The sequence below is a fragment of the Haemaphysalis longicornis genome, unplaced genomic scaffold (assembly GCF_048455015.1).
Source record: "Haemaphysalis longicornis isolate Haplotype H1 unplaced genomic scaffold, Haemaphysalis longicornis Haplotype H1 scaffold_1, whole genome shotgun sequence".
Lineage (NCBI taxonomy): Eukaryota > Metazoa > Arthropoda > Arachnida > Ixodida > Ixodidae > Haemaphysalis > Haemaphysalis longicornis.
The window spans coordinates 348565348-348593115 of record NW_027526203.1 but is presented as its reverse complement, the minus strand read 5'-3'; the positions used below and the strand labels follow the sequence as shown (position 1 = coordinate 348593115).

The following is a 27768-nucleotide window of genomic DNA, read 5'->3' as shown; positions in this document are numbered from 1 at the left end:
CGTCAAAATGTTTTTTTTTTTTTTTGAGGTGCATGCTGGGTTGTTCGGTTTCCGCTTCCAAGTGCTCTTCCTTTTCGGCCATTGTCCATTTCGCGAAGGTACGTGCGGTTGTATGTCCGTTCCTGAATCCATGCAATCAGCTTTAGAAATCAGCAATAATTGCCTACTTTGTCTTGTGTCGTGTGTCTAAGACACTTATAGTTCTTTTTATTGCAGAAATAAGCGATGGCGCAGCGTTTAACCCTCCGGCGACGCTTGTCGTACAACACCAACTCCAACCGACGGAGAATGCAAGTATCTTCATTGTTCTTGGGGAAATAACGCGCTATTTCTCATCAAAATTATCGCATAAGACAGGCGGTTTTCTGGGAGTGTTTTGGTGTTTATGGGGAGGAGCAACGCATTGCTGGCTAGCAACACTTGCTGGCTGCGTGTTGTATGTTCGCCGAATTTGGGGACCTCTTGGCATGTGTGGTGACCAAAACTCCATGCCGGTATTTTCAGCTCCAAGACTCCCGGTGGCAAGTTGGTGTACCTCTACCTGAAGAAGCCAGGAAGTGTCCCGAAATGTGGTGACTGCAAGCTGAAGCTGCGTGGCGTAAGTTGGCCAGCTATTTTTTTTTTTTTTGCCGTAAATGTCCATTCTTTAAGCTTTGCAGTGCTTATATCTGCAAGGTTTCGCTAGTGGACAACAAAAATTTTGCCTCTCACCCATTACTCTCCACAAGACCTTCTTGTGGGGAGAAAGTTTTACGAGGAACATCAGCAGCTGTACTGCGGCCGTCACGAGCAAGTCTAGACTTGTCAACTGGCCCCATACTCGCTTTTTGTCTTTTCGGGAACCAAAGCAGTAATACCAAGAAAATTTCATCGTAATGCGTAGATCTCTAAAATATTTTTCTGGTGCTGTGGGAAAAATGAACGTGGTAGGGCCTCACCCTGTTCATTTCTCCTGCGATGCTGCCTTGCATAAATCTTAGGTTGTTTAGATAGCGGTACTAATGAACCTGTGGTCTCCTTGTCATTTTTGTACTATTGCAGTGCTTTATGCTGCTCAGTTTTTCTGATGTTTCCCAAACTGAGGTGTCTTTTTCATGGCACTTCATATCAATTCTTGAGCTGCTTCTGCAGTGTATTTCCTTCCCTCCCTTTGGAATGTTGCCTAGGTGGTGTCCTAAATAGCACGCACTCAGCTTGGGTGACTGTGGATGCAAGAAGTGAATACCTTCAGAAACATGTTCTTGCACTCGGCAATTTCATTCACCTGCACCACGTCAACCAGTTAGGCGGTGCAGCTCCTAGCTGTTTGTGGCCATGCGGAGAAACCAGGGGTGAAGGGGCTGGATCTTGTGGTTGCACCTACATGTGAAGGCCTGCTGATTCAAATCACCCTCCACTTCATAAAGGCAAAAAATCGGTGCGGGGGGGCTTAACGAGAAGCAGCTTCCCAAGACGCTCAGAAAAATGTGGCTAAATTTTTCTTTGCTGAGGAAGTTGGTACTACAGTCAAAGCTCAGTGATTCGAACTGCAAGGGGACGCTACCTCAGTTTAACGAATGTGAACAATAACAGCAGTACACTGCAATTGGGAAACAGTCGGGCATGTCAGCACATTGATGCTTGAAGTATGCCTGTTATCCTTGAAGGCGAAAGCTAGCACTTTTTGATCAAAGAACTAATGTTGTGGAAGGCCTTTGCTCCTTCTTCAAAACTGAAGATGAGATGCAGCATTCCATCTGGTCATTACTTCCTAGCAATGGCCAGATTGGTGCTTTGTTCATTCCCTCCTCATGGTCACTCGCAGCGACAGTTCATATGCTTCTAACCCCAGAAGTGCCAATCTGTCAGCACGCCCCCCATCTTGAACTTAGTTGCAACGTAGTCCGCATAGAAACTCCGAAGTCTTCTCCATGGGAGTTTTAGATTGCTTTTACCTGATAAAGAACTTGAACTTGATTTACTTGTCTGTTTTCTCTCCTTTCTGGAGGCGACACAGCCTCGATGCGTAGACAGAGTGCTTTTCTCTGGCCATGGGCCAGGCCCTAAGTTGCTGGCCTGGTGGCACATAGCTCGAATTATCCGTGGCAGAGACCATTCACGTTTCTATTAGCAGGCTTTATTATACATAGTTATGTGGTAGCTTGGTCGGAGCAAATTTTATTTGAATTATCCATAAATTCGAAATATTAAAGTTTGAATTAATGAGATTTTGCTGTATGGTAGAACGCACAATTAAGCTGGTTGGTAGCTGTCCATCTTGGGTGTTTAAAGCGCTCGTGACACAAGGACAAACAAAAGGAGAGATGACACGGTGCTGTTGTCTTTCTTCATTCCTGTGTTGAGCTCTTTGAACGCCAAGAGTTCGCACCATGCGGTTTGTGGGAACGCTGGGGATCAGCTGGCCCTTTACATGCTGGTACTCAAGAACACTTGCTGCAGTGCAACATGCTGCAGCATAGATAGGTGATCTCGCTGTGAACATGTTGGTGCGGTCAAGCACTGTAGGCAAAGTGCAACTTGCTGCATCTACGCGGGTTCTACTCCCGGCCGCGGCAGCCACTTTTCTGATGGAGGTGAAAAGCGAAAACGTGTGTTCGAGCTTTCAGAGCACGTTAAAGATCCCCAGGTGGTCAAAATTAATCCGCAGCCTTCCACTACGGCGCTCCTCATTGCCTGTTTAGCGTCGGTGCGTTAACCCTACAATCAATCAACAAGGCAGGTGCATGCTGTGAGCATTACTGTGCACAGACTACGCGATTTCAGGGCTGAGGTGTCAGTAGGGAAATTGTAACACCTGTAAGAGCAGGAGGGAGAGAAAAATAGGCTCGCGGATTTATTTTTGAGGCAAGAAAGTGGCCCTGCAGAAAATAAGTATACCCCCGCTGCACTGCTGGATCTCTTGTATGGTGTGAAAACAGGTATTAACAGGCATTGCTTGTTTTATGTCTGCTGCTAATCCGGCACTGGAGGTTGCATACTGTTCTAGTGGGTATACTGGGATATGCTGTTTCACGTGATGATGGAGAGAGCGTTGCACCTTAGCACTAAGACAGCCGGGTGGGGAGTACAGCCTGTGCGGGCGCTCTTTGTAAGGGCTCCTGCAATATCTGTGTGGGCTCCCTTTTTTTAGCTCCACATGGCATGCCCGTTGTGAGAAGCTTAGCTTGGGTGTTTTTCTGGTGCCTAAGTGGAGCGCTTAGGTGTCCTCGGACTTCTTTGGTGCCTAGTTGAGTTATTTAATGGCCTATATTTTTACCAGTTACATCACTGACACAATTCAAGAATTCTCGGTTCTCTCTTTTTTTTTTTTAACTGCCCAAACACAAATCATTATAAACAATTACTGGCACTGGAACGAAATAGACCAGAATGCGGAATATTCCGTTTCGGCACTTAGTTGATTCCAAACGGCTAACTTGCACGATTGGCTTGTGCCGATAAAATCAACTCGCATTTTTAAAAAATTTTGTGGGATTTCAGTTTAAGCTTGTTGCAGCAACAGCATGGCGCTACAGGTAGCTGCAGCTCGTCGATTCGCTTTAGTGAAAACTGCTTTGACAGAGCATTGAATTTCATTCAATGCACTGTCGTCCCCACTCTTCTTTGTCCCATGTTGTAATTTCAATGTTACTAGCGAAGCCCAAACCATGGGTGGTGGAGGCAAGAAAACTTGGCTGGCCTTAATTGTTTGAAACCACCACTATGGACAAGCCCCTCTCTATGGGAAAAAGGGTCTGTTCCCACCCACGCTGCTTGTGCTGGCTGCAATTTGTTTCTACATGTCTTTCCCGTGAAAGGCTGCCTTTGACCATGCCACACTGAATTCCTGAAGGCTCTTGAAATGCCTGGTAGCCTTTTATGCTTGTCCTTTAATAGCCTTATGGAAGTCTGCTGTGTCACACAAGTTCAGTTTCTGAATTTAGGAGTCCAACAAGAGTCCAACAATCACAAAGCGAGTTTGTAAATTGCAGTGAACTATTGCTTATTCAACCTTGGTTAATTTGATTTAATCTAATGAATATGAGACTACTTTTTGGCACACAGCTGTGTAGTTCTTTTAAATAAGTTTAATTTTAGCAACTCGCGCAGTGGCGAAGGAGTTGTGCTGCTGAGCCAAGGACATGGGTTTGAATCCCAGCCACGGCGGCCGCTTTTCAGATAAAGGCGAAAAGCAAAAATGCCGGCCGTTGTGAGAGTTCGTTGCATGTTGAAGATCCCCAGGTGGTCGAAATTAATCTGGAGCCCTCCACTAAGGTGTGCGTCATAGCCCAGGAAGTTAAACCCTCAAAATCTAGAAAAGCGTACACCTAATTTTAGCAGTTTCTTTGGGGTTATCCATGAGGACTCCAAGTTCCAAATGAGTGAAGTTCCCAGTGTAAATTGTAGGTTACAAGTGAAAATATGCACGTTTATTTAGCCATGCGGGCTGCAGTAAGTATGCATGCATGTTGTGGAGAATGTGTATAGAACTTGATTGTATGTGCAGAAATTTGGACCATGTGGCATTTAAACCAAACCTAACCTAAGAAGTGAAACATTCAAGTGTGGTTATATTGTGCTTATAACCTGCATAAAGTGTGTGAACACTGGCCTTTGTTTACTTTGCAGATAACGCCTGCAAGGCCCAGGGAGCTCTCTGCACTCAGCAAGCGCCACAAGACCGTCACAAGGACTTACGGAGGTTCCCGTTGTGGCAAATGCGTCAGGAACAGGTAAAAATGACAGCTGTTATTGAAAGTTTTGATGTTAAAGGGACCCCGAAAAGCTTTGCGAAGGTGGCAATCAAATGCATTCAGGTGGTAGAACACATAACGGGGGATTTTTGAGCGAAGTGTGAGCCCCATGCGTTGTACAGATAATTTGTAAACAATTTTTGAAGATCGCCTTTCTCAGCCGATGAGCGCGACGCCGCAGCGAGCCGACCGCGGCTGACGCAACGGCGATCGCTGCTGACGCAACGGCGAAGGCGCCCCCTGATTCGCCCAATCGCCGGCAAAGTCGGCCGCCGGCGGCGTCACTGCCATTGGCTTCCGGCTGCTCTTCCTCCTTCCTGCGCGATACCGAGGCAAAGGCGGCAAAGGCGGGTCCGCAGTGATTGACGCGTGCCTAGGCGCAGGAATGTAGCTAGCGCAGAATGGAAGTCGAGCGTCGCGATGTCACATGGCTATTCCCAGTGTTTCCAGCTGCTTTGAAGGAAGCAGAGAGGGAGGAGGAGTCGATCGGCAAGTGGGGAGAGGTACATTTAATTGCTTCTGGCGCAGCTAATACTGAATGTAGATCAATAATTCCAACGGCATTGCATCGCTATATTGGTGCTACGTGACAATACAGGCCTTTTGTAACTTTTACAGAAGGCTTTTCTGGGTCCCTTTAAGGTTTAGTCGTTCCTTACTTGGTTTCGAAGAAAATCTAAGAACGTGGCATTGGCAAATTATCTGGTGCTGTAGTTTTGTTGCATTAACCCTTTGAGGGTCGAATTTTTTTGCCAAATGCAACCCCCCAGGGTCGATTTTTGTTACTGCTGATTTAAATTTTTCGGATGAATCGTTTCGAGAAAAAATTACCGCAATTTTTTAGGGTGACCATAAAGGGCCGAAAATCATTTGTGTTACATACATTTGGTTTATTCATGAGTAACACAAGAAAAATTCTAAATAAAAACGAGAGAGTAACAAGCCGGCACCTTTTGAGTGAATTGAAATCAGATAGACATCAGTTTCGCGTGCGCAAAAAGCGGGAAGCGCTCAGAGGATGATACCAAAACCAGCCGCTGCACGCGGGCGCGCAGCCGGATGCGCGAACGATAGACGGTGCACCGTTCCTATAAAATACAAAAAAAAAAGAAAAGAGCCTCATCAGTTTTGCAGGCTCCCTTGGTCTGTGACAGGCGCAAGAAGCGGGAGGCGCCCGGAGGGCGATACCCAGCGCTCCCCTTCGTTACCGGATGCGCAAGCGATAGTTGGCGCGCCGCTGAAGTAAATCATAAAAAAATAAAAAAAGAGCCATCAGCGCAAGAAAATAATTTGAAGTATTTCCGCAGTGTGGCAGCACATGCCAGGCAAGAGTAGTTGGCGAAAAAGGCACACTTTTTAAACATACAAGTGATGACGTACATATACGTTATTGACCATTTTGAAGGTGTTTGCAGAGGACGTATATGTACGTCCGTGACCCTGAAAGGGTTAAAATGTGTCCATTCTAATGCCTAGCGGGTTCCTTTGACCAGTTAGGTTTCGCTAATGGACAACATAAAACTACCTTGGTTACCCATTACTGCACTTGAGTCTGTTTCTCATGTGCAGGAAGTGACCTAAGGGACACAGTCGGCCACCATTTGTGTGTTCCTGGCAGTGCATGCTACAAAATCATCTGTTGGCTGAGTGCCAATCAAGAATGGTGCTTCTGAAGCAGTCATGCCAGGGATTTATGCCCAAGTGGATTGCAGTACAGGGGGTCTTCTGAAGCGGTCTTGCGTGAAAACTGATTTCGTCTTGAGTTTTCTACGGTGCTTTTTGTGTGTGTTCAGTCTAACGTACTCCCCTCATGCAAAAACAAGGCCATAAAACGTCATCAGAAGGGGGTCTTTACTACCCATGTGGGCATTGTTTTCTGTAGCGTGGTTTAGAACTGCTCTGCTAAAGTACAATTTATAATTTTGAGGTGACCAAGTCAAGGGCCCCCCACAGTGTTGAGCTTCATACCATGATTTCTTGTGTGTAAACTCCTGTGTTCACATGTGTAGCAATGGGACATTGTGGTTGTCCCATTTAGGTGGAATAACCCAGCCACTCAGGTTGCACCCTGAGGTAACGTGCAGTAAGTAAACAATTAGGTGGTGGTCTTTTTTCTACCCCGGTTTCACTCTTAACGAATGGAGTATACAAAGCAGTGCTGGTGGAGAATTGAAAAGATGCACTTTTCAATGAAAAGATGGGCAAGCAGAACCAAGTTTTTTTATTATTTTTTCTAATTTTGGGGATTAGCTGGTATGCTCCACTAGGTTGAATGCCCATTGGCCATTTTTTCTGCTGTTCATCTGTGCTTCTTGACTTGTAGTCAGCAAATTGGCCCACGTACATCACAATGTTTCTGCACCTAACAAGGGTCCGAAAGCGTGAATTGGGAATCTGTCTTTTGTTTCCCACCGAACAAAAATTGTGTTGCGGCTGCAGTGGCTAAGGCTTTGCACTGCTGAGCCCAAGGATGCGAATTCAGTCCTGGTTGTGGCGGTCGTGTTTCTGGTGCAAGCGAACAGAAATGCCTGTGTGTCTGTTTAACCAGTATCCCTCCACTACGGCGTGCCTCATAGTCTAGGTAAAGCTTCAGCATGTAAAACCCCCAGAATTTGAAACTTCTGAAAGAAATGGTAGTTTGGCAAACTGGCCAATCTTTGGAATTAGGCATGGTTAAATATTGCGGGCGTGGTTCCATCTTTTCACATGGTCTGTTCTAAGAGTACAAAATACCAAAGGGTTTATTCATATTGGTGTGCGATAATCTTTTGCGTGTAATCTTTTTTTCTTTTTCAAGTGCCATTGTTGAAACCTATTGTAATAGCAGTTGTGAGCTGGGTCAGTGGAACAGTACTGATTTTTTTTTTTTTTTTTTTCCACTTATAATTTTTAACAGGATCATCAGGGCCTTCCTGATTGAAGAACAGAAAATTGTAGCCAAGGTGCTCAAAGCAAAGCAGTCGGAGGAGCCAAAGAAGGTTTCGAAGAAATGAAGTGTCGTGGCAGTGGAAAATACAAAAGCTGTTCATAAAACTGTCTTGAAGTGTTCTTATGCTTGCTGCTTTTTCATTAATACGTGTGCAATTTGCTGTTTCAGTAAATTTTAACAATATTTTTGTGGTCGTCTGTCTGCGCTCTACATGACATAGTAGTAAAAATAAGGTTGGAAGTTTGTCATCCAGTGTGCATGTGTGCGAATGCATATTGATTACAAAGGTATTGCTGTGCCCAGAGGTTCATTCTGCTCCAAAACAGTAGCAGGGTAATGGCCACAGCTCGGCAGGCTCACTCACGAGTGAGTGGTGAGTGAGCCACGCCACCGTTCCGGGCTGGCGAGTGTGTTTCTCTCGCAAGTGCTCTCACTACTTGTGGAGAGCCCCCGTGTCCACTCACGAGTGCACTCGCACAATTTGTAGGGCTTACTGCAGTGTGCCCCCCTCTTGCGCTTAGGTGCTCAGCAGGAAGTATGAGCTGCAAGAAAAGCACTGTCGCAAGGACGCGAAGCGACATGTGAAATGACGGAGGGCAGTGGGTGTCGCTTGGCGTCCTTGCCACAGTGCTTTTCTTGCAGCTCATACTTACTGCTGAGCACCTCAAAGCGACGGCCCCAACCCCAGAAACACGTACATTTCAATGGCGCTACCCTGTCATTTCAAAGCGGCACCCGTTTTTTAGAGAATTCGGCCCCAGGTTGCATGTTGATTTTGGAATATGATTTGGATGTACTTCCGATGTCTTAATGCACCAATACTTTTCAGTGTCGTGACTCGTGGAGGGACTGCCGTGTTCACTCTCGTGCGAGTTGTGAGGGCAGATTGTGAGTGTGTGAGGAGATATATTCATCGGGAGTGAGTGGCGTCCAGTTTTGCTAAGGTATGGTAATGGTGGCTTGTACTGGGAGCGAAAACGAAACTGAATGTAGAGGTGGCGCCTGGGCGCTTCAGTTTTTCTATTTCTTGGTTGGCCGTGACATGCGCACATGTTATGCCTTGGACCACTGATTTAACCGGCCGACTAATGGCTTTGTAGGGCTGCTGACACCTTTGGTCATGCCTGTGGAGAGCCGATTGGGTGATAAGATTTGCGCATTGACACCCCCGCTTCTCCATGCCATGTGGCTGCAGTGATGACATTCTGGGGAGCACGGCGCCCGGTCAAGACTCTTCGAAATCATGCGCCCAATTATGGCAAAAAAGCGCTGTTCTTCCGGAGTTGCATGCCTCGGGCCCAGTAGGTTATGCTTGCACTGCATAAGCCTGGGAGGCAACGTGTGGGTGCTCTGGTGCCTAATGGCTGCCGTGATCGTGGGAACCTTGCCTCCAACCCGACAAACGTGTTGCACTACATTTGGGAAGAGGACGGCAACAGTGGAAATTTGGTGAGGTGGTATTTGGCTCCACGATTAGATGATTCAAGAAATCCATCTGACCAATCGAATTTGTTGCGCGGCATACAATGGCCAAGAGGGATTATGATCCTGCGTGAGATGGCCAGCAGCAGACTTCACTAGAATTTTTCAAGGCATCAAAAACCAGCGAAGTTTTGATTGCAAAGATTTGGCCGCAATGCAGCAGCAGTGCCCCTGAGTGGAGAGCTCGTCAGAGCTGTGAAGGGCTCTTGGAAGCGCCAGATGCAGCAACTTGAAAACCAAGCATTGGAAGATCCATGCAGCAAGAAATCAAAGCTATGGTTCATACCACAAGCTGCATGCAGCACTGCGGAGGCTACATTGTTGTCATTACAGCCTCCGCGAAGGAAAGAGAGAATAGGCGCTGGGGCTTTGTGGTTTGACCTGCCGTGAAGGGATTCTGAAAGGACCTTTCAAAACCCCCTTCGCGGTGAATTAGCCGCCCCTCAGTGGGTGCTTATTAACAATGTAGCCTCCACAGTGCTGCGTGCAGCTTGTGGTATGAACTGTAGATTCCAGTGCTACATGCAAGGCTGGCGAAGAGTAAGAGTTGCAGGCTGGAATCGATTCAGCTAAGATGTTGAGGCATAAGCAGAAAGTGATTTGCTGATGTGCAAAGTGGCCAGAGGAAGCTCTCGGAAGCTTTTTCAAACCTACATTCTTTGAAATTTAAGAAACCAGCTAACAGCTTACTTTAGTGCTTTTATGGTCTGTGTGGTTCCTTTTTTTTTTTTTTGTCTAATTGAGTGTTGAAGAATTTTATGGCTCAGAGTGGTAGTCCTTACAAGAAAGTTTAAGTGGTCCAAAAGAATTTGCTCCAAAAGCTAGAAAGTGTGCTCCAAGTAGCCAATGTCTTTTCCACCACTGGTACTGCTATCCTGTAAAATTCAGGCGAAATAACTGGAAATATGTTTCATGTTTACTGTTTAGCTTAGTGAAACATTTTCAAGCAAAATGTCGGCTTTTGCTTCCCAAAGTATGTAAATTTGATTTCCTCGTACTTGTCTCTTTGCAATCATCCAGTTTTTCTACAGCCCAAAGGTGGAAGCTAATTTGGTTTGGGCTGTGTGAAACTGCTGTCCTTGAGTTGTGCGCACAAAAAAAGCGACACTTGTCTCGGTGCTAAGCTGAACAAGGCAGCAGTTACTGGAGGCGGGAAATCGGGCAGTAGACGAGGAAATGCAGGAAGATGAGCTGGTTGGATGTTTTGGGGGTGGAGGCTGCAATAAATCGGCTTTTTCATGCTGTAGAAGTCGTGGGTGCCTCGATGTCGGGGACACAAAAGCCGCCTATGGCTTGGTTGCCTAGAGCAGTGTAAGCACACTGGTGCAGCCGGCCGTTGCTTGTCATGGGTGCTATCGAAATGGGATGTTGCCATCTATGCTCCAGCACTGACTAAATTGGTGTGCATTAAAGGGAGTTGACACATCAATAATTTTGCCAGGGTAGTCTAAAGGGTGTGGGATATGTTCAGAGTCATTTTGGTCGGTGCTAACCCTAAAAAAGTTTAAGGGGGGACGCGGGGATCAGATTTCGAAAAGTGACCAAAAAATCGTTTTTTCGGAACTCACATTTTCGGATTGCACGTTTTATATTCTATGCGTTCACAAAGTTTCCCCGCCGCAAACGATCGCGAAGTGCCAAAGAAAAATATTTATATCGGCTGAGGTGGCAAAATATTTCCTCAAAATGACGAAAACACGGCAATTTTCGCAGCGCTGTATCTCCGGAACGACGCTACCGGGCGCCGCCATCTTGGTCGCGTTAGATCGGCCGACTCTAACTTTCGTTTTCCGGTCGCTCCTTTTGTCATCGCTCGCTCACAAACGCACAAACGGCAGAAAGAGAAAGATAGTGAAACGAAGCAACCGATAGATGGTAACACGCGATTGGTTGTCCGGCCGCGTTTTTAGATACGGCTCTCCTGATTGGGCGCCGCCATGCCAGCAAAAACATGGCCGCCGGGCTGCTGCGCATTTTACGCGCACTGCGCTCCCGATGTTTTCAAGGTTTCCCGGTCGACTCGGTAGCAGTTTACTCGTTTTATCTGTTGCGGTACTGAGCAGTGACATTACTGTTATCGCGGCGATAATGTTGAGATCGTGCGCCAGATAGGGAAGTGCGCGGCTCGAAAGACGCATCGAAAACGTGCCCGCGACGTCGCCGTGGTCTGTCCTTGAGTGGGAAGCGCGGTGCGTGCGCCTACAATTGCGGTTCGTGAAGCGAACTTTTGGACGCATTGTGAGCATTGCGATGTTATAAAACGCTGAGTTATTGCTGTGTTACACAGCGTGTTTGCGAGCTTCGGGAAGGGAATGACCGACTCGCCAGAAGTTGCGGCGCGCGCTGCATTGGCGCGACGTGTTCGGGCAGCGGCCGATTGCGGGAGCGGTTGCTATTGGACGCGAGTAATAATAATTGATGTACGGGAAGTGAAATTTAATGGGAAAAGCGAAGTGACCAACCATATCAAGGTTACCTAAATTACGATCGTGGGGAACGCGCGCGTAGGGGTTTGAAGGGGGGAGGGGGGGGGGGGGGTGCAATGAACCGTCACCTAGCTTATTTGAGAAACTTTTGCCGTGGCTCTAAACTAGTTCGTACAACGAAGTCTGGGATTACATACTTTCAGTGTTAAATAAATTAGAAAAGACGCCGTAAGGGTGCAGCATTCACAATTCGATATTTTTACTGGGTTTTCTATTTTCGCAATGTTAACTTTTGCAATTCTGTTGTCTATCTTGCAATGATTGATTCTCCTGAAGGTGAAGAGCATGGTATGCTAATAATAATCAATGTTGTAATTGTGTAAAAAAACTATACTCTACTTTCAAATAGCTCATCTTATGCTTGTGATGCCCAGATATAACTTTTTGACACTGAACAGCCTCATGTACTAAGCTGTAGCTTTGGCAATGTTATGAAACCCAGAAATCTGCTGAAAGCCTGCTGGAATATTACTAATATAAAACGAAACCATGCCTTACTCTTCATTTTGGAGACAGTTATGCATTAGGCATACATCAAGTAAAGTTTAGGTACCCTAGTAGCCCATAGCAAACTTTGTGGTACACTAGGTGTAAAACTGGTGCTTCTGCCATCAGAAGGCCTGCACATAAAAACCTTCAATTGGCCAGAAAGGCCTCCCAGATGCACCAAATCGAAGGGCAAAGGTCTTTGAGGTTGTCCCCAAGCAAGGACAGCAAGGACTATGCTGCTGGTGCAGTTTGAAAAATCGTGAAGTCTTCGTAAACTTCAAGAGCCGTTTTCTCAAAAGTGCGTTTTACGAGTTCTTCGTTGCTCGTGGAAAGGATAGCATGGCAACCACTGGGCGGATTTTGACACTGTTTGTTTTATTTCAATCCTTGAAGAGTTCTGCAGGGTATGACATTCTCGGATTTTCATTTTAGGGCCTAGATATTTTTTTAAGTGACATTTACGGCCAAGTCAGCTGTATACTACTGGTTACAAATGAAAATAATGTTTTCTGTAAAAAAAATGAAGGGTGTAAAAAAAATTCGAAGAATGTCATACCCTGTAGTGTTCTTTTGACTACAATTTAAAAGTATTCTGAACATCCTACCATATGTCAATACCTTGCTAGGCTTTCCACGAGCGGACAACATGTACACCTCTGTAACACAAAAACTACTGAAGGTATCATTTTTAAATTTCAAAATTCACCATTTGGAGTGTTTTCCAATGTGCCTACCAAATTTCATTACTCTATGTCAAAAAATAAAAAAGTTTGCTCCGATCCCCACCTCCCCCCTTAAATGAGCCTTTTCCCCTGCACCGACTTTTCCGCTTGTTTGCTTTGTAGATAACAATTGAAAGCCTGCAGGGGGAATTTTAATGGATTGGAAGGATAGTTAGCTGAGTAGCCTGTATTATTGAACTTAATTTTTACTGTGATGGTGTTGAAAAGAGAAGGCTGCATCAAAAGCACTGTAAACCATTGCGACAATCACTGCAGTAGTGAATGGAGCACATCTAAAAGTGCGTGGTCTTATTTTTTTTGTGTTTTCGGTCTAGACTTGCATATAGCTGGACAAGGTTCGCTCAGGTCCTTGAAAACCCTTGAATTTAGAAGTGAAAATTTCAAGGCCTGGAAAGTCCTGGAATTTTTAAAGGGTCCTTGAAAACCCTTAATTTTTCTGGAAAGAACCAATGGCCCTATCTTTTCACAAAAATTTAAAGTGTTTGTCGTGAATTTTTAGGTGTTAAAAATGTAAAGAAACATTGTAACAATCAAGTTTCAGTGTACTGCGTGAAATTAAGAGTTGTGGATTCTCAATATTACGAGGCAACATTGGGAGCAGCACTCCTCCATAGAATTCATGTCGCGATATAATCCTGTGAAAGCCGCCTTCTGTTCTCTATCTTGCATGTTCCATCTAGTCTGTGGATGGCCTTTCATTGCATGTTTGCTGTGCCTCATACGCTCCATCTGCGTTTGCTTTTACGTGCAAATGGTGGACATGTACCAGGGTTCGCACAGGTCCTTGAAAACCTTGAAAACCCTTGAATTTATAAGTGTCAATTTCAAGGCCTGGAAAGTCCTGGAATTTTTAAATGGTCCTTGAAAACCCTTGATTTTTCCGGAGAGAATCAATGGCCCTGTTTTTTCACAAGAATTTAAAGTGTTTGTCGTGGATTTTAGGTGTTAACAAATGTAAAAAAACATTGTAACAATCCAGTTTCAGTGTATTGCATGAAATTACGAGTTTGGTAGATTTTCATTATTACGAGGCAACATTAGGAGCAGGCACTTGTCAATCCAATCTATATCATGATACAATCCAGTGAAAGCCAGCTTGCTCGATTTAATTTCAGCTGATACTCTTGCTGACAAAGCAGGAGATGCACGCAGCATTAACTAAGTTTTGAAATCAAACAGTCTCAGCAAAACACAAAGAAAAAAAAACCCTTTAAATACCAGCCATGAAATAAAAAAATGAAGCTGGGGGAGCATTTACGAACCCGTTAGCACCTATCAAAATGTGCACTAATGTGCTTAGATATTGTGCAATAAAAAAACTTTTGCATTGTGTTGGAAAAGTTATAAATAATCCCAGATAAAACATTAGATGGGGACCTTGAAAATGTGTTTTGTGGTCCTTGAAAGTCCTTGAAAACCCTTGAATGTTTGCTTTTGAAGCCTGTACGAACCCTGATGTACATAGTTCATCCTGCCTTGCAGCAACACTTGCCGAGTTAATTTCAGCTGATACTCTTGCTGACAAAGCAGGAGATTCAGGCAACTTTAACTAAGTTTTGAAATCAAACAGCCTCAGCAAAACACCAAGAAAAAAGAAAAACCTCTAAATATAAACTGAAATAAAAAATAAAGCTGGGGGAGCATTCATGAACCCATAGCGCCTATCTAAATGTGCATTAATGTTCTTAGGTATTAGGCAATATCAAAATTTTGCATTGTGTTGAAAAAGATATAAATATTCCCAGATAAAACCTAAGATGGGGACCTTGAAAATGTGTTTTCTGGTCCTTGGAAGTCCTTGAAAACCCTTGAATTTTTGCTTTTGAAGCCCGTACGAACCCTGCTGGAGAATTAAATTGGCAAAGCTACACAAAACACCCATAAGACTTCGTTGAATTCACTTCGGTGTCTACATTCGACGTGATTATCTACTGATCAGAAAGAGGCGCTCGAAAATGTTTTTGGTTACGCTTTTATTCGTTTAAATTTCTAAAGTTGCTTCCCTGAGGGACAAGCATTTACTGATATTGTAGTAGCCTTGAATGACTTGGTATATTGCATGAAGATGAAAAACTTTACTGGTGATTGAGGGGGCTTTGTTACAGGTGCATGCCTTGATGTCTACTTGGAGATGCAGTCAAATTGCGTGTCATCTGTACGTCTAAATGGGAAGAAGAGTGGAATTATTCGGACTAATCCAACCCCAGTACCCTTAACTTTCTTTTAATATTACTGTGGCCTTTCATTCAGGTCGCCACAGGCCGCGGAGCTTCAGCTTCGCACGTTGTAGCTCAGTCCCGTTTCTAACCTTATGCCATGTGCCATGGTGCAAGTTGTCTCCAGTAGACTTGAGGAGGAATCTGGGGGGGGGATACCGACTTCGTGAATATCCCACATCGCCTTGTTTTAATATACGCAAGCAATCGGAGGTGTGTGCATGCACGTACAGATCTGATGTAATGCCGTGTAATTTGACACGTATCCTGTAGAAATCATGAAGCTGCTGAATATTGTGAACAAGAATAAAGACTGCAGCTAATGCTACGAATATATTTTTCCAACAAAGTGGTGGGTGTTGGACTGAAGTGCATCCCACAATATTGTTACGAGGCGACAGAACTGAAACGAAGCAGTCTGTGCTACGTGGCACAGCTTGTGCAGAGAACTAGGAGAAGTAGAAGTGACTGGTAATTCCGACCACTACTTCCTTTAATATCACTCACTGTTACTGCCAACACAGCATTCCTCAGGTTTATTCTTGAAAAATACCTTGGGGTAGCCAGCTTGACTGGAGTCTGCACATAGGCTCCGTGTGCTGGTATGGTGGTGACACCGGCGCCTAAACAACAAGTGCCACCTACGGCCACTGGCGGCATTTATCTGATGTTGTTGACATCGCTTGCACGTAGAGATGGACAAAACGGCTCAGTTCACTGAAGTGAACCGGTTCATTTGAACGGCTCAGCGTTTCATTTATTCTACAACCTGTAGTAGGCATAATTTAAATTATACTTAATTTAAGTACGGGAACTCTTCCTTGTTATGGAGACCTTTCCTTTGTTAAAGTGTCCGGTTTATTTGCAAAAAAAAAATTGGCTTCATTGTCATTAAAAAATCGCAAATGCTTTCTACTAGTGAGCTTTGACGTGAGGCAAAAGTATTCTGGAAAACAGTATACAAGAATGTTATTTTACCACATGACATGTAGATTGCGGTTTATGAATAACACTTTGCTTAGTTTATCCACAGTTAGACAGTTCCGCTTTTTTGCACTGATAATGGATGACACGAAACTTGCGCACAAGACACGGCTAAGTCGGCCTATACGCCTCTACTGGCTCTACAGGAAATTTGATCTGGAGCGGCTCGCCCAAAGAACCGCCGTGAACTGAGAACAGCCCTCCAGGGCGCCCTTTACACCATCAGATACCCAAACAAAAGCGACCTGTCAACAGCCCCTGTGGCAGTCTTCTAGCTTGTACATGGAGGCATGCGTTCGGAGTCGAAGACTGCCAAGAATAAATTATCCAGCCACATCTTCGACTGAGAGTACAGCGGAGAGCTGGCCGCAATCCGCATCCTTGAAATATTCTAGCTTAGACGAGGCATGCACAGCTGACGCATGGCACACACGCAATAATCAGTATAATGAACCATGTCATGCAGGTTTTATGCAGGTTTTCCACTTGGGGGGGGGGGGTCATACCCTGTTGTCAAAACGAAGGGGCTCAGCCCTGGTCTTGGCATGGAAGTCATGGCTCAAAAACCAGAAAAAAACTAGCTAGTGATTCCAAGCGCAACAGTTGTTTTGCCAGAGCACACGTCCTGTGGTTTTTTCTTATAACTTGTAACTGGCATTTCTTTTTTTTTGTTTGTTTTAGTTTTGCTGGGGAGTAAATGAATTTCTTCCCATAATTTTATCCATAAGGCCGATTGCAACACGCAGGAAGGCGCTTGCAATCGCATTTCGAGTGCAAGCAAATGCATACGCACGTTTGCTGTTCCCTAACCAAACAAATATTTGCCGCAATTATAATATTTTATTACAATATGTAGGATTCGTGAAGTGGATTTACTTTTAAAAAGCGGTGTTTGAACAACAACTCGGTTGGAAAAGCCAGGGCCGACGTCCCTTTGTAGAAAAACCTTTTACACGCCGAAAAAAAAAAAAAACGCAACTGTGGTTTCTAGAACCACAAAATGCAAATAGAAAAAAAGCGAACGGTTGGCATGCATGAACTCTAAGAAAAATGCGAATCGAGCACAAAGTGTCCTTAAGCAATTGCCAGCACACATTGCCAGGCTAACACTGCCCGATCTAACAAAACAACCACCACCACCACCCACATTATCATAATCCTGACCATCGGCGATTATGTGCAGTAGAGCACTGAACGGGCCTCGCCCGAGCATAAAGCCCAACCTGGGCCCATAACACAGCACCGGCCCGGCCTGGGCTTGCACTTAAGCCCGGCCCGAGCCCATTTCTAAGCCAAAGGAGGGCCCGCGTGTGTGTGACCAGGCTCGGGCATAAACACTGAAGGAAATCTGTTTATTATATTCAGTTGAATGCCTTTCATATAGAGAATAAATAAACAGACGGAGCATCTGGTGGGTACAGCACTGATGGATTGAAATGCGAAAATTTAAAGTAGTGCACGTACTTCAGCATAACCGTCTTCAGTTCACGACCCATCGGCGCAATAGAAAGTTTTAGCATTCCGTATGCTGCGTGTCTTCCGGGTGTACCATCTTGACCGGGACCTGACTAGGCTTTTCCGCGGGCCTAGCCATGTCCGCGCATTCGTTACGGTGGGGTGTGTCCTCCTTGCGTATGCTCCCCCCGTTGTGTGTGTACCATCAGTACCGGGACCAAACTGCGCCTGCGCGCGTGGGCACAGCGAGGAGGACCATAACGATATGCGCGGACATGGCAAGGGCCATCCCGTGGAACTAATCCACCCTACCGGAACGAATGCGCAAGTGCCTAGTCGGGTCTCGGTCAACACGGTACGCCCAGAAGACACGGAGCATACGGAATGTTGTATTCTTACGTCAAAGTCATCTTCACCTTTGTTGACCACATTCTTGGTGACATCACGTGGTTGTCTCGGCACAAGTTATGCTGAAGTTTTTGATGCCGCGTTTCAATCTACGAGTACTGTACGTGGATTGAAATGTTTTATCTGCAGTAGTTGCTCGGCGGTGCTGTTATTCCAACACGCGAGTTCGATTCTCGGCCATGTCAGCCGAACTTGGGTGGGTGCTCAAATGCACATGTAGTACTAGAGCTCCAAGTTGTCTAAATTATTCTGTTCCCCGCTACGGCGTTCGTTATAATCGTACCTTTAATTTGTTATACCCCGAAATATAAAATATTGATGTAGTACAGTAAAAGCTGGTTAATTCGAATTCGGGTAATTTAAATTTACGGTTCATTCGAACTGACGCCCTAATCCCAGCACAGCCCTGTACATTTCTATGGGGGATAACTCCCGATAATCCGGACGGGTCTGCATCAAGAACGGTTCATTCGTACTGGAATACCTGGTTTCCATCGCTACTCGCCGAAGAAGTCTGCCCAGAATGATTACAATGTGTTGCAAAGCCAAATTAAATTTACTTGAGATGCAAAAGAACGAAACAAAAACATTAGCCGTGGCTTAGCTCGGCTATGCCAGGATATACGTAGCGTGAGCTACGTATATCCTGGCTGGTTATTCTTAGCTTTCCTGGTTGTCTAGGATTAGCTTGATTATCATGCTTACAGCTGCTTCAATGACACACACGGTATACGCATTATGTGACACATGTATATTTATCAAGCGGCTCCGGCGCAGCGTCACCAATCGCCCCAGAGCTAAGCTGGTTCCACAGGCGCACGCCGGTGTTGCTGCGACGCACGAGCCATCGGTTCCGCACCTGGCCACCCCTCATCAAGTATACCGGGCCGCCACTTGCGGAACGGAGGTCGGTGAAGACGCTGGGCGGGTGGGGTGTGAGAGAGACGCTGGGCAGCGAGCAACATTCTGTGCGCCGTGTGACGTCGCTGCTGCTCGGGCATGCACAGTGCGGCTCTCCAGGAGCCACGCGAAACTGCTCAACCTCGGCCAGTGTAGCTCATGCTACAAAACAACAGCGTGGCGCTTGCTCTAAACTGCTGCGACAGCTTATTTCGCTTCCTCAGCGGGCGCTGCGCCGTCAGGCTCAGTGTTCCGGCGAATGCCGTTGCAGGTTTTCGTTGTGCCGCGGTCACTGGTCTGGGTTTGTGATCACGTGGCGTGCATAACAAGCGTGTAGTCAGTGTAGTAGCGCATAATTCACGACAACGAGCCCAGAGGTAGCTGCTTTGTGTTCTGCCCGCGCAGTGTGGCGCGATGTTCATTCATTCTAGGGAGCTTTTACGAGCTTTTACTGTGTATAAAATGCAATTAAAATAAGAGTGCAGTGACTATCAGATCTAGCAAAAAACATTTTTAAAATGATGCTACGACGAAAAGTAGAAGTAAATCAGGACATTCTTTTAGGTGCGGAGTACCTTAGCACCGCACAATGTCCGTCCATGTCCATGTGCATTGCATTTACAGTTGCAAAAAATCACACAGGCACCCGCAGGAGCCTGTGTCTGGTAGACTAGACAGTTAGTGTCAGTCGTCTTGCCCATTGGGCTACGACCGTGGGTTATTACCTCAGAGTTAAACGGCTTAGTCCCTCGCCTTTGACGATGCGGAGTATCTTAGGACCTTCCAATGTCCGTCCGCGCCCATCCGCGCACACACCACCATCAAGCAGAAATCAAGCGAAATTCGATTTGAGCCGTGAGTTAGGGAATAATCAAGGGACAACTCATGGCTCAAATCGAATGACGGTTGGGGTGCAAATCGGATGTCACTCGGGGCGCAACTTGGATGTCATATCGAGTCCCCGTATTCCGCACCCTCGATTGCCATCATCCACGGAGTGGAGATACTGCCATTTTTTAATGGTATTTTGTGCGCTTTACGTCGGAGATATTAACAGCCTGGGCCTGTGGCTTAAGCCTGAGTCCAGAGCGAGCCTATGGCTTCGAGCCATATATATCCCGGCCCGGGCTCGGGGCATTGAGCCCGGGCCCGCTGATAAACGCTTCGAGCGGCCTGGTGCGGCCCGCGGGCCGGACTAGAGATTTTGGGTCAGCCCGGGCCTCCGCAGTGCTCTGATCTGGAGCACACCCTCCCCATGCATGCCTTCAACATACTTCCGAAGCCCCTCTTCCTGCCCTGCGAGTCTCCGTGCGCCGGATGACGAATCGAGCTGGGGTGTGAAAGAACGAGAACTGTGCCGCTTCATCCAAACTTCCATACCTTCACGCGTGTAGTACGGAGCACTTTACCAGGCTATATCTGACAAGAACCTCAACAAAGACCTTGCTAGACACCCCCTTAGCAGCTCGCAATAGCTGCAGCATGTTAAATACCTTTACAGACCTCATCGAACTTGATAACGCACGCTTGCAGCCCACATTCCCGTTCAGGGACACGCTTGCGAAATGACATCAGCGTACAACAAGTACAACACCCCCTCCCCCCAACCTCAACAGCCACCGCCATGGGAGCGCATTTCCCCGATAGATCCGAAGCCGTTGCCACGGAACGTCATAGGATGATGGCCATGTGTAATGCTCCTCCGAACTTCGCCACCGCGTGGGATAATAAGGACGACACGTTACAAGGACGCAAACTTCAACCCATAAGAGAACCTGGACACAGCACCGGGACAGCTAACTCCATGCCATATTGGATTTAATCAAGCACCTGCGCTCTCATCACAGTTTAGAAGGCCTTAGTATAAAGCACAGCTATCATGCATCTTCATGGACTCGCAGGAGGCGTGCAGGGCCTGTGACGTCTCTCGGCAAGCATTCACTAGCTGTAGTCACCTAGGCGCGCCTTCGTATGTTACGTCATCGTATGTTTCGCACGCTAGCGGTCACGATTTCACAGTACACTTGACGCCTGACCACTCGGGCTTATCAGGTAATGAAAAGGTGAAATGACTTGCGCCCGCTCTGTCTCTCTACCATACCCCGATCCGCGCAGTCGGGGCGCCAAGTCCAGTCTGTCACACACTCAGCCCCGCTGCTACAGCGTTCCCGCAGACCACAAAATCCTGGTTCATCCCTTCACAGCTTGGACGTACACGTGTGAGACGTTCATCGAGCGGACCTAGAGCTCTACTCAGTGCACCGAACTCGAGTCCTGGCTGCAATTAAGCTTGCGGTGTGAGGTACGCCCAACCTACAAGCTGCTTGCATGGACTCCTCTACGCGAGCAGTGACCGCCATCGAGCTCTGGTGGGAGCTGTTCCATCCACTGGTGGTGGTAAAGCAGGAAAGAGAGAACTGGGGATATTGTTGAACTCAACGGGGAGTTCGCCCTCATAAAACCCAGTCCAGGGAAGGGAAGTGGGGGTTTCGAAGGAAAGAGAGTGAAGAAGGAGGTGAGTGGGGGACAGCGTTCGTCTAGGCCAAGGCTCGACAGCTACAAACGCTGCACCATGGCTTCTCGCCCTCAGGAATCCTCGCCCTCGGACGTCTTCCGAAGTACCGCCTGAGCGGTACATCGGACTTCCGCAGTTGCATTAATAGTGGAATAATTTGACTTCGGCGGCGGGGGCCTACCAATGGGCTCTACTATTCGCAGCGGCGCAGTACCTCGAGTTTCCCTCTTTTTCCTTTCCCTTCTTGTCTTTTTTCTTCGTTTTTTAACGCTTCACAGCAGCACCCCAGGGGCAGCTCAAGTTAATGGTACAGTGTACACTGTAGTTACGGGCCACCTTCCTTCCGGCCATCTTCCTTCGAAGTAAAGTTTTCTACCAACTTGTTAAGCACAAATTTCTCTGAGTTTCTTCTAAAAAAACTGTGCGGTGAAGTTGCAGGATCACAGGCCACGCGGCAGGTCGCTTGGCTAGCCCATGGGCACAGAGAAATAATCAGAGTTACTCAGGAAATAATAACATAGGTTAGCCAAAGAAAAGCTTCTTTCCTCCATGGCCATCCATGAGCCACATCGACATCGCGTAAACTAGTCGCGCGTTCGAACGTTCGAACAGTGTCGGTGTGCGTGCCAGGTGTTTTCTGTCAGCAGCTTCAACGTTTATCTCATTTTAAGTTCTAATTCTCAGTTTAGTCATTTTACTTTGTCCTAGCCGCTCCCGCAGGTAAGCTTCATTTCTTAAAACTAAAGCAAATCGCTCTTGGTAGAATGTCGTAGTTAGAATGAAGGTGCACGTGGTGCACCTTCGTTCTACCGGGTTATGCTGTCATCAATAAAACCATGGAGGAACAGTCAAAAAACAGGTTTTCTTCCATGTTAAAAGTGTGGCTAAGGAATGTGAAGTCGTCCGCTACTCAAGTTTGTTTTCTCAACACTCAATATATTCTCAATATCTTTGTTTTCTCGTGGTACTCAATATGTCGAACTGTCCATGGTTCCGTGTTAGGGGAACTGCGTTAAAATGCAGAGAAAGAAGTTGCATTTAGCTTCTGATGCTTTGGGGAGGGCAGGGTGGCTCCGTAGCTCACAGCTAAGCCCTCTGGTTTTGCTGGTGCGTGTCGACGCATTTGTGTTGGATTTGTGTCCGGCACAAGCTGTTCGTTACAGCGACCTGCCGCACACCCTGCTTAACTCTGCAAGCCATTCTGTAGCTAGCAGCGACTTTGGCAACTCGTGGCTCTCAGATATAATGTGTTACATCCATTTTTTCCCTAAGCAAACTGCTATACTAATTTTGGAGGATGGCATTCGTTTACAAGACTGCATTCCCGTAGACGGACTCGCTCTCTTTGTATAACTGTCTGCACAGGCGTGGTATTTTTGTGACCTTTACAGATGGGAAGTCACTGCAAAAACATCCTCGGAATATCCGAATGTTGAGTTTCAAAGTGGGGGTTGAGGGTCCTTGTCAAGAAGGGACCTTGCCGGTATTTTTTAACTTCTAACATATTTTTTTTATTAAGGTGCTTATTCATTGGTACTTGTGTCATTACAGTGCTCTGATATTAGGTTTTAAAAGTTCGGTAGCATTTCGTGTGTTACAGATTTTCTATTCCATGCATGCAGTACATGACATTGTTCCCCTCTTTATTTACTTGGACCGTCAATCCCGCTGTGCATGCAGTCGCACTAGAGCAACTTCGACTTGCCAGTGTAATTGGCTTTTTTTCCTACCAGAACGGTGGGCCCGCCCTGCTTTTCAGGCCTAGTCGATGAGAAATTTGGCAGTGGTTTTAAATGTGCTTGTGGGAAACAGGCAGAGCAGATTGCATGCTTTTGGCACTTTGATGCGAACATGCTGCCCAGAACATGAGTGTTGTGTTCTTTACAGCCAAACTAAAGGGGTTTGGGCACTTATATCGTATGGTGACAGAACATGTCCAAGAACAGTGCATTATGCTTCAGTTTCAGATGGCTCCTCGAACACAAAAGAGGAAGGCTGCGGTTGACCTGGAGACAGGGCCGTCTGCTGCCAGGAGTACAAAAAAAGAAAAAGGTGTGTTCGTTTATTCAGGAGGACACGTGTACTACTTTCTTTTAAGGCCATGTTGTAGCACACTAGCTGAAAAAGCCCATTCATCACATGTTTATTTGTCATAGTGCAACTGGTAAAGGAGCCATTCACTGTAGCGAAACATTAATCACTAGAAAATTCGCCACATGGTGCCTCAAAGCTGCGGTTGGAATACAAATGTATGACTCATGGAAGCAGCTGTTATTAGCCCAGAAAGTACCCCCAAACATTCTCCACAGTACTATTTAAGACCTCTGCAAGTGTGAGTGGGTGAACGGGATTCACTGAGCTCATTTCTAGCATTTTTTCTGAAAGTGACAGTGATGCAAAGGCATGTATGTATACAATACACATGTGTAGAAACTTGTTATGAGCACACACTTTTTAAAAGGCAAGCTTCAGCTATTAGGCACTACTCAACAGGTTGCCTGACTACCCCTGTCCTTGTAGGGAGTGCGTGACACCTTAAGAGGGTGTGCTGCTCCGCCATGGCAGCATTACCATCGGGCATGCCATCGTCTCGTCGCATGGACTTTGCCAAGTAACGATGGAACACCTCTCCATGGTACTTGGCTGCATTCTCGCTGAAGTGCGGCTCGCCTACACACTCGCACCCGATTTCCCTCTAGTACAGATTAGTATGTAACGCTGGCTTAGCCTAAAGGCACAGGTTCAATCTTGGCTGCGGTGTGGCTATTTCTGCGGATGTTAAAGATTCTCAGGTGGTCAAAATTAATCCGGAGCCCTCCACTACGGCACAGCACATAGACAAGGTGTAATCTCGGCGTTTAAGCTAGGTGTAAATGCCTGGCACCTGCGGTGGCTCCAGATCCCTATGTGTCGTGATAACGCATTGCAAGATCAGCGTTTCTTCTCGTAACCATCACTTGCAGAAATTGCAGACGGAGTAGGTATAAGTGTCTTGCACCCATGGTGGCACCTGATCTATGTGGCGCTCTGGTTTGAGCAGGCCTGTGACAAATCGAGATGTAATCTGGGGGCCAGTTATTCCTGCTGTTGTTCCCGTTATATGGGAAAGCCAAAAGGCGTGCTTGTACAGAATCTGTTGAAAACGCTGCACTCCAGTTTGCTCTTCTTTCATGGCTGGCATCGTATTTAAACCTGTTGATCGCCAGTTCATAACCACTCAAACTGATTGGTGAGGTGGCTAGGCTTTGCTAATGCTGTTATGAACATTGTGGCAGGTTTAATCTCCTGCTGGGAGTGACCTCGTGTCGATAGAGCTTAAAAAGCACCCATGGCAGGGTTCATGCAGGTCCTTGAAAACCCTTGACTTAGAAAAGCCTTTTCAAGGCCTTGAATGTTTTATACCCTTGAAAATCTTTGGATTATGTGAATTTTCTTTTTTGGTAGACTTAAAAGCAACATAAGGCTACAAAAAAACAGTGAATGTTTATTGCTCGTTGAACACCTTGGCAAATAATAGGTGACCAGTAAAAAGCACAAAGGCTCATGGGTACGTCGTCTGCTCCCGCCACTTCCGGTTCGAGGTCTCACTTGGCCTTCCATGCACCGGCAGGTTTCAGGCGCGTGTGTGTGTGTTGTTTATTTGTCACAGAGTGCTTACCTTTCAAAGAAGCCCCTAGTAGAATTCATCATTGTTATACATTGAATGTGCGATGCATGAGTGTTTTTTATTTTTTTCCTGGCGGAAACAGGTAAACAAGCACACACGCGCTTGAAATCCGCCGGCGTACAGGAGGCCAGGAGAGCTCTCGAACCGGAAGTGGCGGGTCTCCGCAGGAACAGACAATGTACCCATGAGCCTTTGTGCTTTTTACCGGTCACCTATAGCCTGCATTTTGTAACTCACTGAAAGTTCCTGTCGGTGTAACTGACAGAAATGATGAGGAATGGTCAAAGAAGAAAATGCCATATAATTTTTTGATGTTTTCGTATCATTTCAAGGATTGGTCTTGAACATTGGTCTTATTACGATTTCTAACAGACAATGTGGTGCTTGAAGATCCAAACACGGGAACCCGAATGTTCTTGAGAACCGTTGAATTCATGTCGTATGAACCAGCACACTCTGCCATGGCCTAAAACTTGTGGGCCAGTTTAAAGATCTTGGTGGAACCCAGCTAGCCATGCTAGAGCAAGAACTACTGAGCTGTACTAGCCACGTAGTGGAAAGACTCACACATGGTTTCGTGGATTTGTGCATGATACATTAATGCTTCGGTTACCTATATATGGCTTATTTAGGGCAGGGTACCCAACAGTGAGATGACTGCTGCTTATGGTGGAGGCAGAGCGGTCCACTCGATTGCTAGGTGACTAGGTTGCATGCGGGATAAACTAGGATATATGTCATCAGGCCGTGGGGACAAGGTACCCTCAACAACCAACATCAACCAAATCTCCAAAGGCCGCACCCAGGGTGGGGTTTTAGACAATGGCCGCAAGGCCCAACTGTCAGTGTTGGGCTTTCCCAAGGAGATGAGAGCCCACACACACATGCAACACCCTCTGCTTGGTGTCTACTGGCACGGTAAGGTGATACAAAAAGATGGGAGATTCTGTGAGTCGCAAACTGGTGTCACTTCAAATCTCTCGACAGAGGTTGCACACAAGTAGCTGCAAAACTTAAAGGGACCCTGCAACACTCTTTGAGCAGTGCAAGTAAACCTGCGCGACGTTTAGATTACACTGCCAGGAATACCTGAGCCAAATATTACACGTGCACGTGAAGCGGTGAGCGCGCAAATCGATGTGAAAGACGCGGAAAAACCAACCGCTCTCTCTTCAGTTGTCCTCATTATGCATGGCCTAAGGGACGTCACATAGGCCATGGCTGTCCGATCGGCTGTCACTGGTCAACTTCGCGGCTAGATTCTCCAATTTCCGTCGTCGTCATCGCTGTGTACGAACCTCTTCTATGCCTGAACCTGTAGGCACAGTTTTGCCATTTCTTTTGTGTTTTGAGTGCGCGCGGAGTTTGAGTGATGAGCTCAATACTTCCTTTTCAACGGGACCACTCGACTACAAACGTTTATTGCTTCAAAAACGCCCTACCAGCCCGAGCGCGCACTTGCGAGCAGGCACCCATGCCTGCTTTTTTGTGGCACCAGACCGGAAATAGGCCCCTTCGCGTTGCGGAGAAAAGGAGAAAACTACCCGGCATGTGATATATCGAAGGCCGCCGAAGAGAACGCCGCGAGCCGCCCCCCTCTCCGGGAGAGAGCGCGAAGCTTTCGTCGCGTTCCGCGGTCGAGTTGAGAGGGAACGATTATGCGCGATTTCTCATCGCGCATAATTTCGTTAATTGTGAACGGATTTTCATAATTCTTGCGGGAGGAGATTTCTGGGACAATAGACTTTATCCCGAAACACATTACTAGTAGTCGATGGCAAGTGTTGCAGGGTCCCTTTAAGGGGGGGGGGCTGCTCTTGTGGCCACCTGAGAGTTGCACGCACATGTCAGCTGTGCTCACCTGAAATCTGCTTACTCACAGGGGCCACGCCAGTCGTGGTCGAGCGGCGCCAGGCTGTTGGCCAGGTGTACGTCGTTGGTCAGGGTGATGTCGGCCAGCTTGGCCTGGGCCCAGACGTGCTGGAGAAGGCCCGCTTCACACCCATCCCTGTTTTGGACAACATTGTGGATGTGACTTCTGGGGGCATGCACACACTGTGCCTGACGGCTGACGGTCAGGTAGGTCCCTGTTGTGGTAAGAGATGGCTGGGGAATAGTGCCAAAAAAAAAAAGCAGCTTCTTTTGAAGGCGGAATGGCGCTGCGGGAGTTACCAAAGGCTAATTCTTTCAAATTGAACAAAGTTGTACCATTTTGTCCTCATGGCCCCTTTAAAGGCCCACTGAAGCAAAAAATTTCAACCTCTTGAAAATGCTTTTTTCTTATATTGTGGCTCTTAAAATATTCACCAGCACCAATAAGCAATTTTGGAACGAAAATTGCGCAAAAGATGGCCATTGTGGCCACTGAGAGATGACATCTCAGCGGGCGGAGAGGGCAGCTCAAGCAAGCTCCTCCGGCCGGCTGCTTGGGTGGTAGCGTGGGAACGTGCGAGCACAGCCGCACTAGGAGGAGTGCATAGAGCGGAGCTTGACCACTTCTCTGCCCTCCTGGTCGGGTGGTGGATCAGCCAGCTGGGGTGTTGTTTTGCTTCATAGCTGTTTGCATGCTACACTGGCTGGGGAAGAATCGTCTTCTACAGGACACTTATTAAGTGAGGAGAACTTTAGGGGCCCGGCTTGTCGTCATAGCTCGTCCTGGTTCATGGTGTCACACACCCAAACAGAGACTTTGTAAAGAAAACCACCTCCCCTGGTAGGCATCGAACCTGGGTCCCTCGTGTTACGAAGCTCCGCTTTTCTG

At 46.7% G+C, this 27768-nt stretch overlaps 2 protein-coding genes across 7 annotated transcripts in view; both read left to right on the top strand.

Moving 5' to 3' along the window:
- The first annotated feature begins 19 nt into the window (after window positions 1–19).
- On the top strand, window positions 20–7781 carry LOC144153952 (large ribosomal subunit protein eL34-like). The gene is made up of 5 exons (XM_077685745.1): window positions 20–98; window positions 217–290; window positions 505–598; window positions 4609–4712; window positions 7630–7781. Exons 2-5 carry the CDS (start codon window positions 226–228, stop codon window positions 7724–7726), a joined length of 360 nt encoding a protein of 119 aa, XP_077541871.1. The 5' UTR covers window positions 20–98; window positions 217–225; the 3' UTR covers window positions 7727–7781.
- Window positions 7782–20952: 13171 nt separating this feature from the next.
- The window catches only part of LOC144153866 (regulator of chromosome condensation-like), a 28449-nt gene continuing 21633 nt past the window's right edge, over window positions 20953–27768 (top strand). Inside the window, exons 1-3 of one of the 6 annotated variants that reach the window (XM_077685617.1) lie at window positions 20953–21127; window positions 23302–23392; window positions 26890–27086. In XM_077685617.1, the coding sequence (XP_077541743.1) occupies window positions 23308–23392; window positions 26890–27086 (282 nt within the window). In that variant the 5' untranslated portion in view covers window positions 20953–21127; window positions 23302–23307. Of the gene's footprint in view, window positions 21341–21678; window positions 21703–21878; window positions 22061–22140; window positions 22255–23301; window positions 23393–26889; window positions 27087–27768 lie in introns of those variants that run through there. The other 5 variants (XM_077685633.1, XM_077685626.1, XM_077685608.1 and 2 more) reach the window with 5 other exon arrangements.

What these genes read in the sequence shown, in the direction of transcription:
- LOC144153952 (XM_077685745.1), top strand. Translation starts at nt 226, where the DNA reads ATGGCGCAGCGTTTAACCCTCCGGCGACGCTTGTCGTACAACACCAAC. An exon ending in AACTCCAACCGACGGAGAAT is followed by an intron (nt 291 to 504) that starts GCAAGTATCTTC and finishes CGGTATTTTCAG; the next exon opens with CTCCAAGACTCCCGGTGGCA. An exon ending in GCAAGCTGAAGCTGCGTGGC is followed by an intron (nt 599 to 4,608) that starts GTAAGTTGGCCA and finishes TTTACTTTGCAG; the next exon opens with ATAACGCCTGCAAGGCCCAG.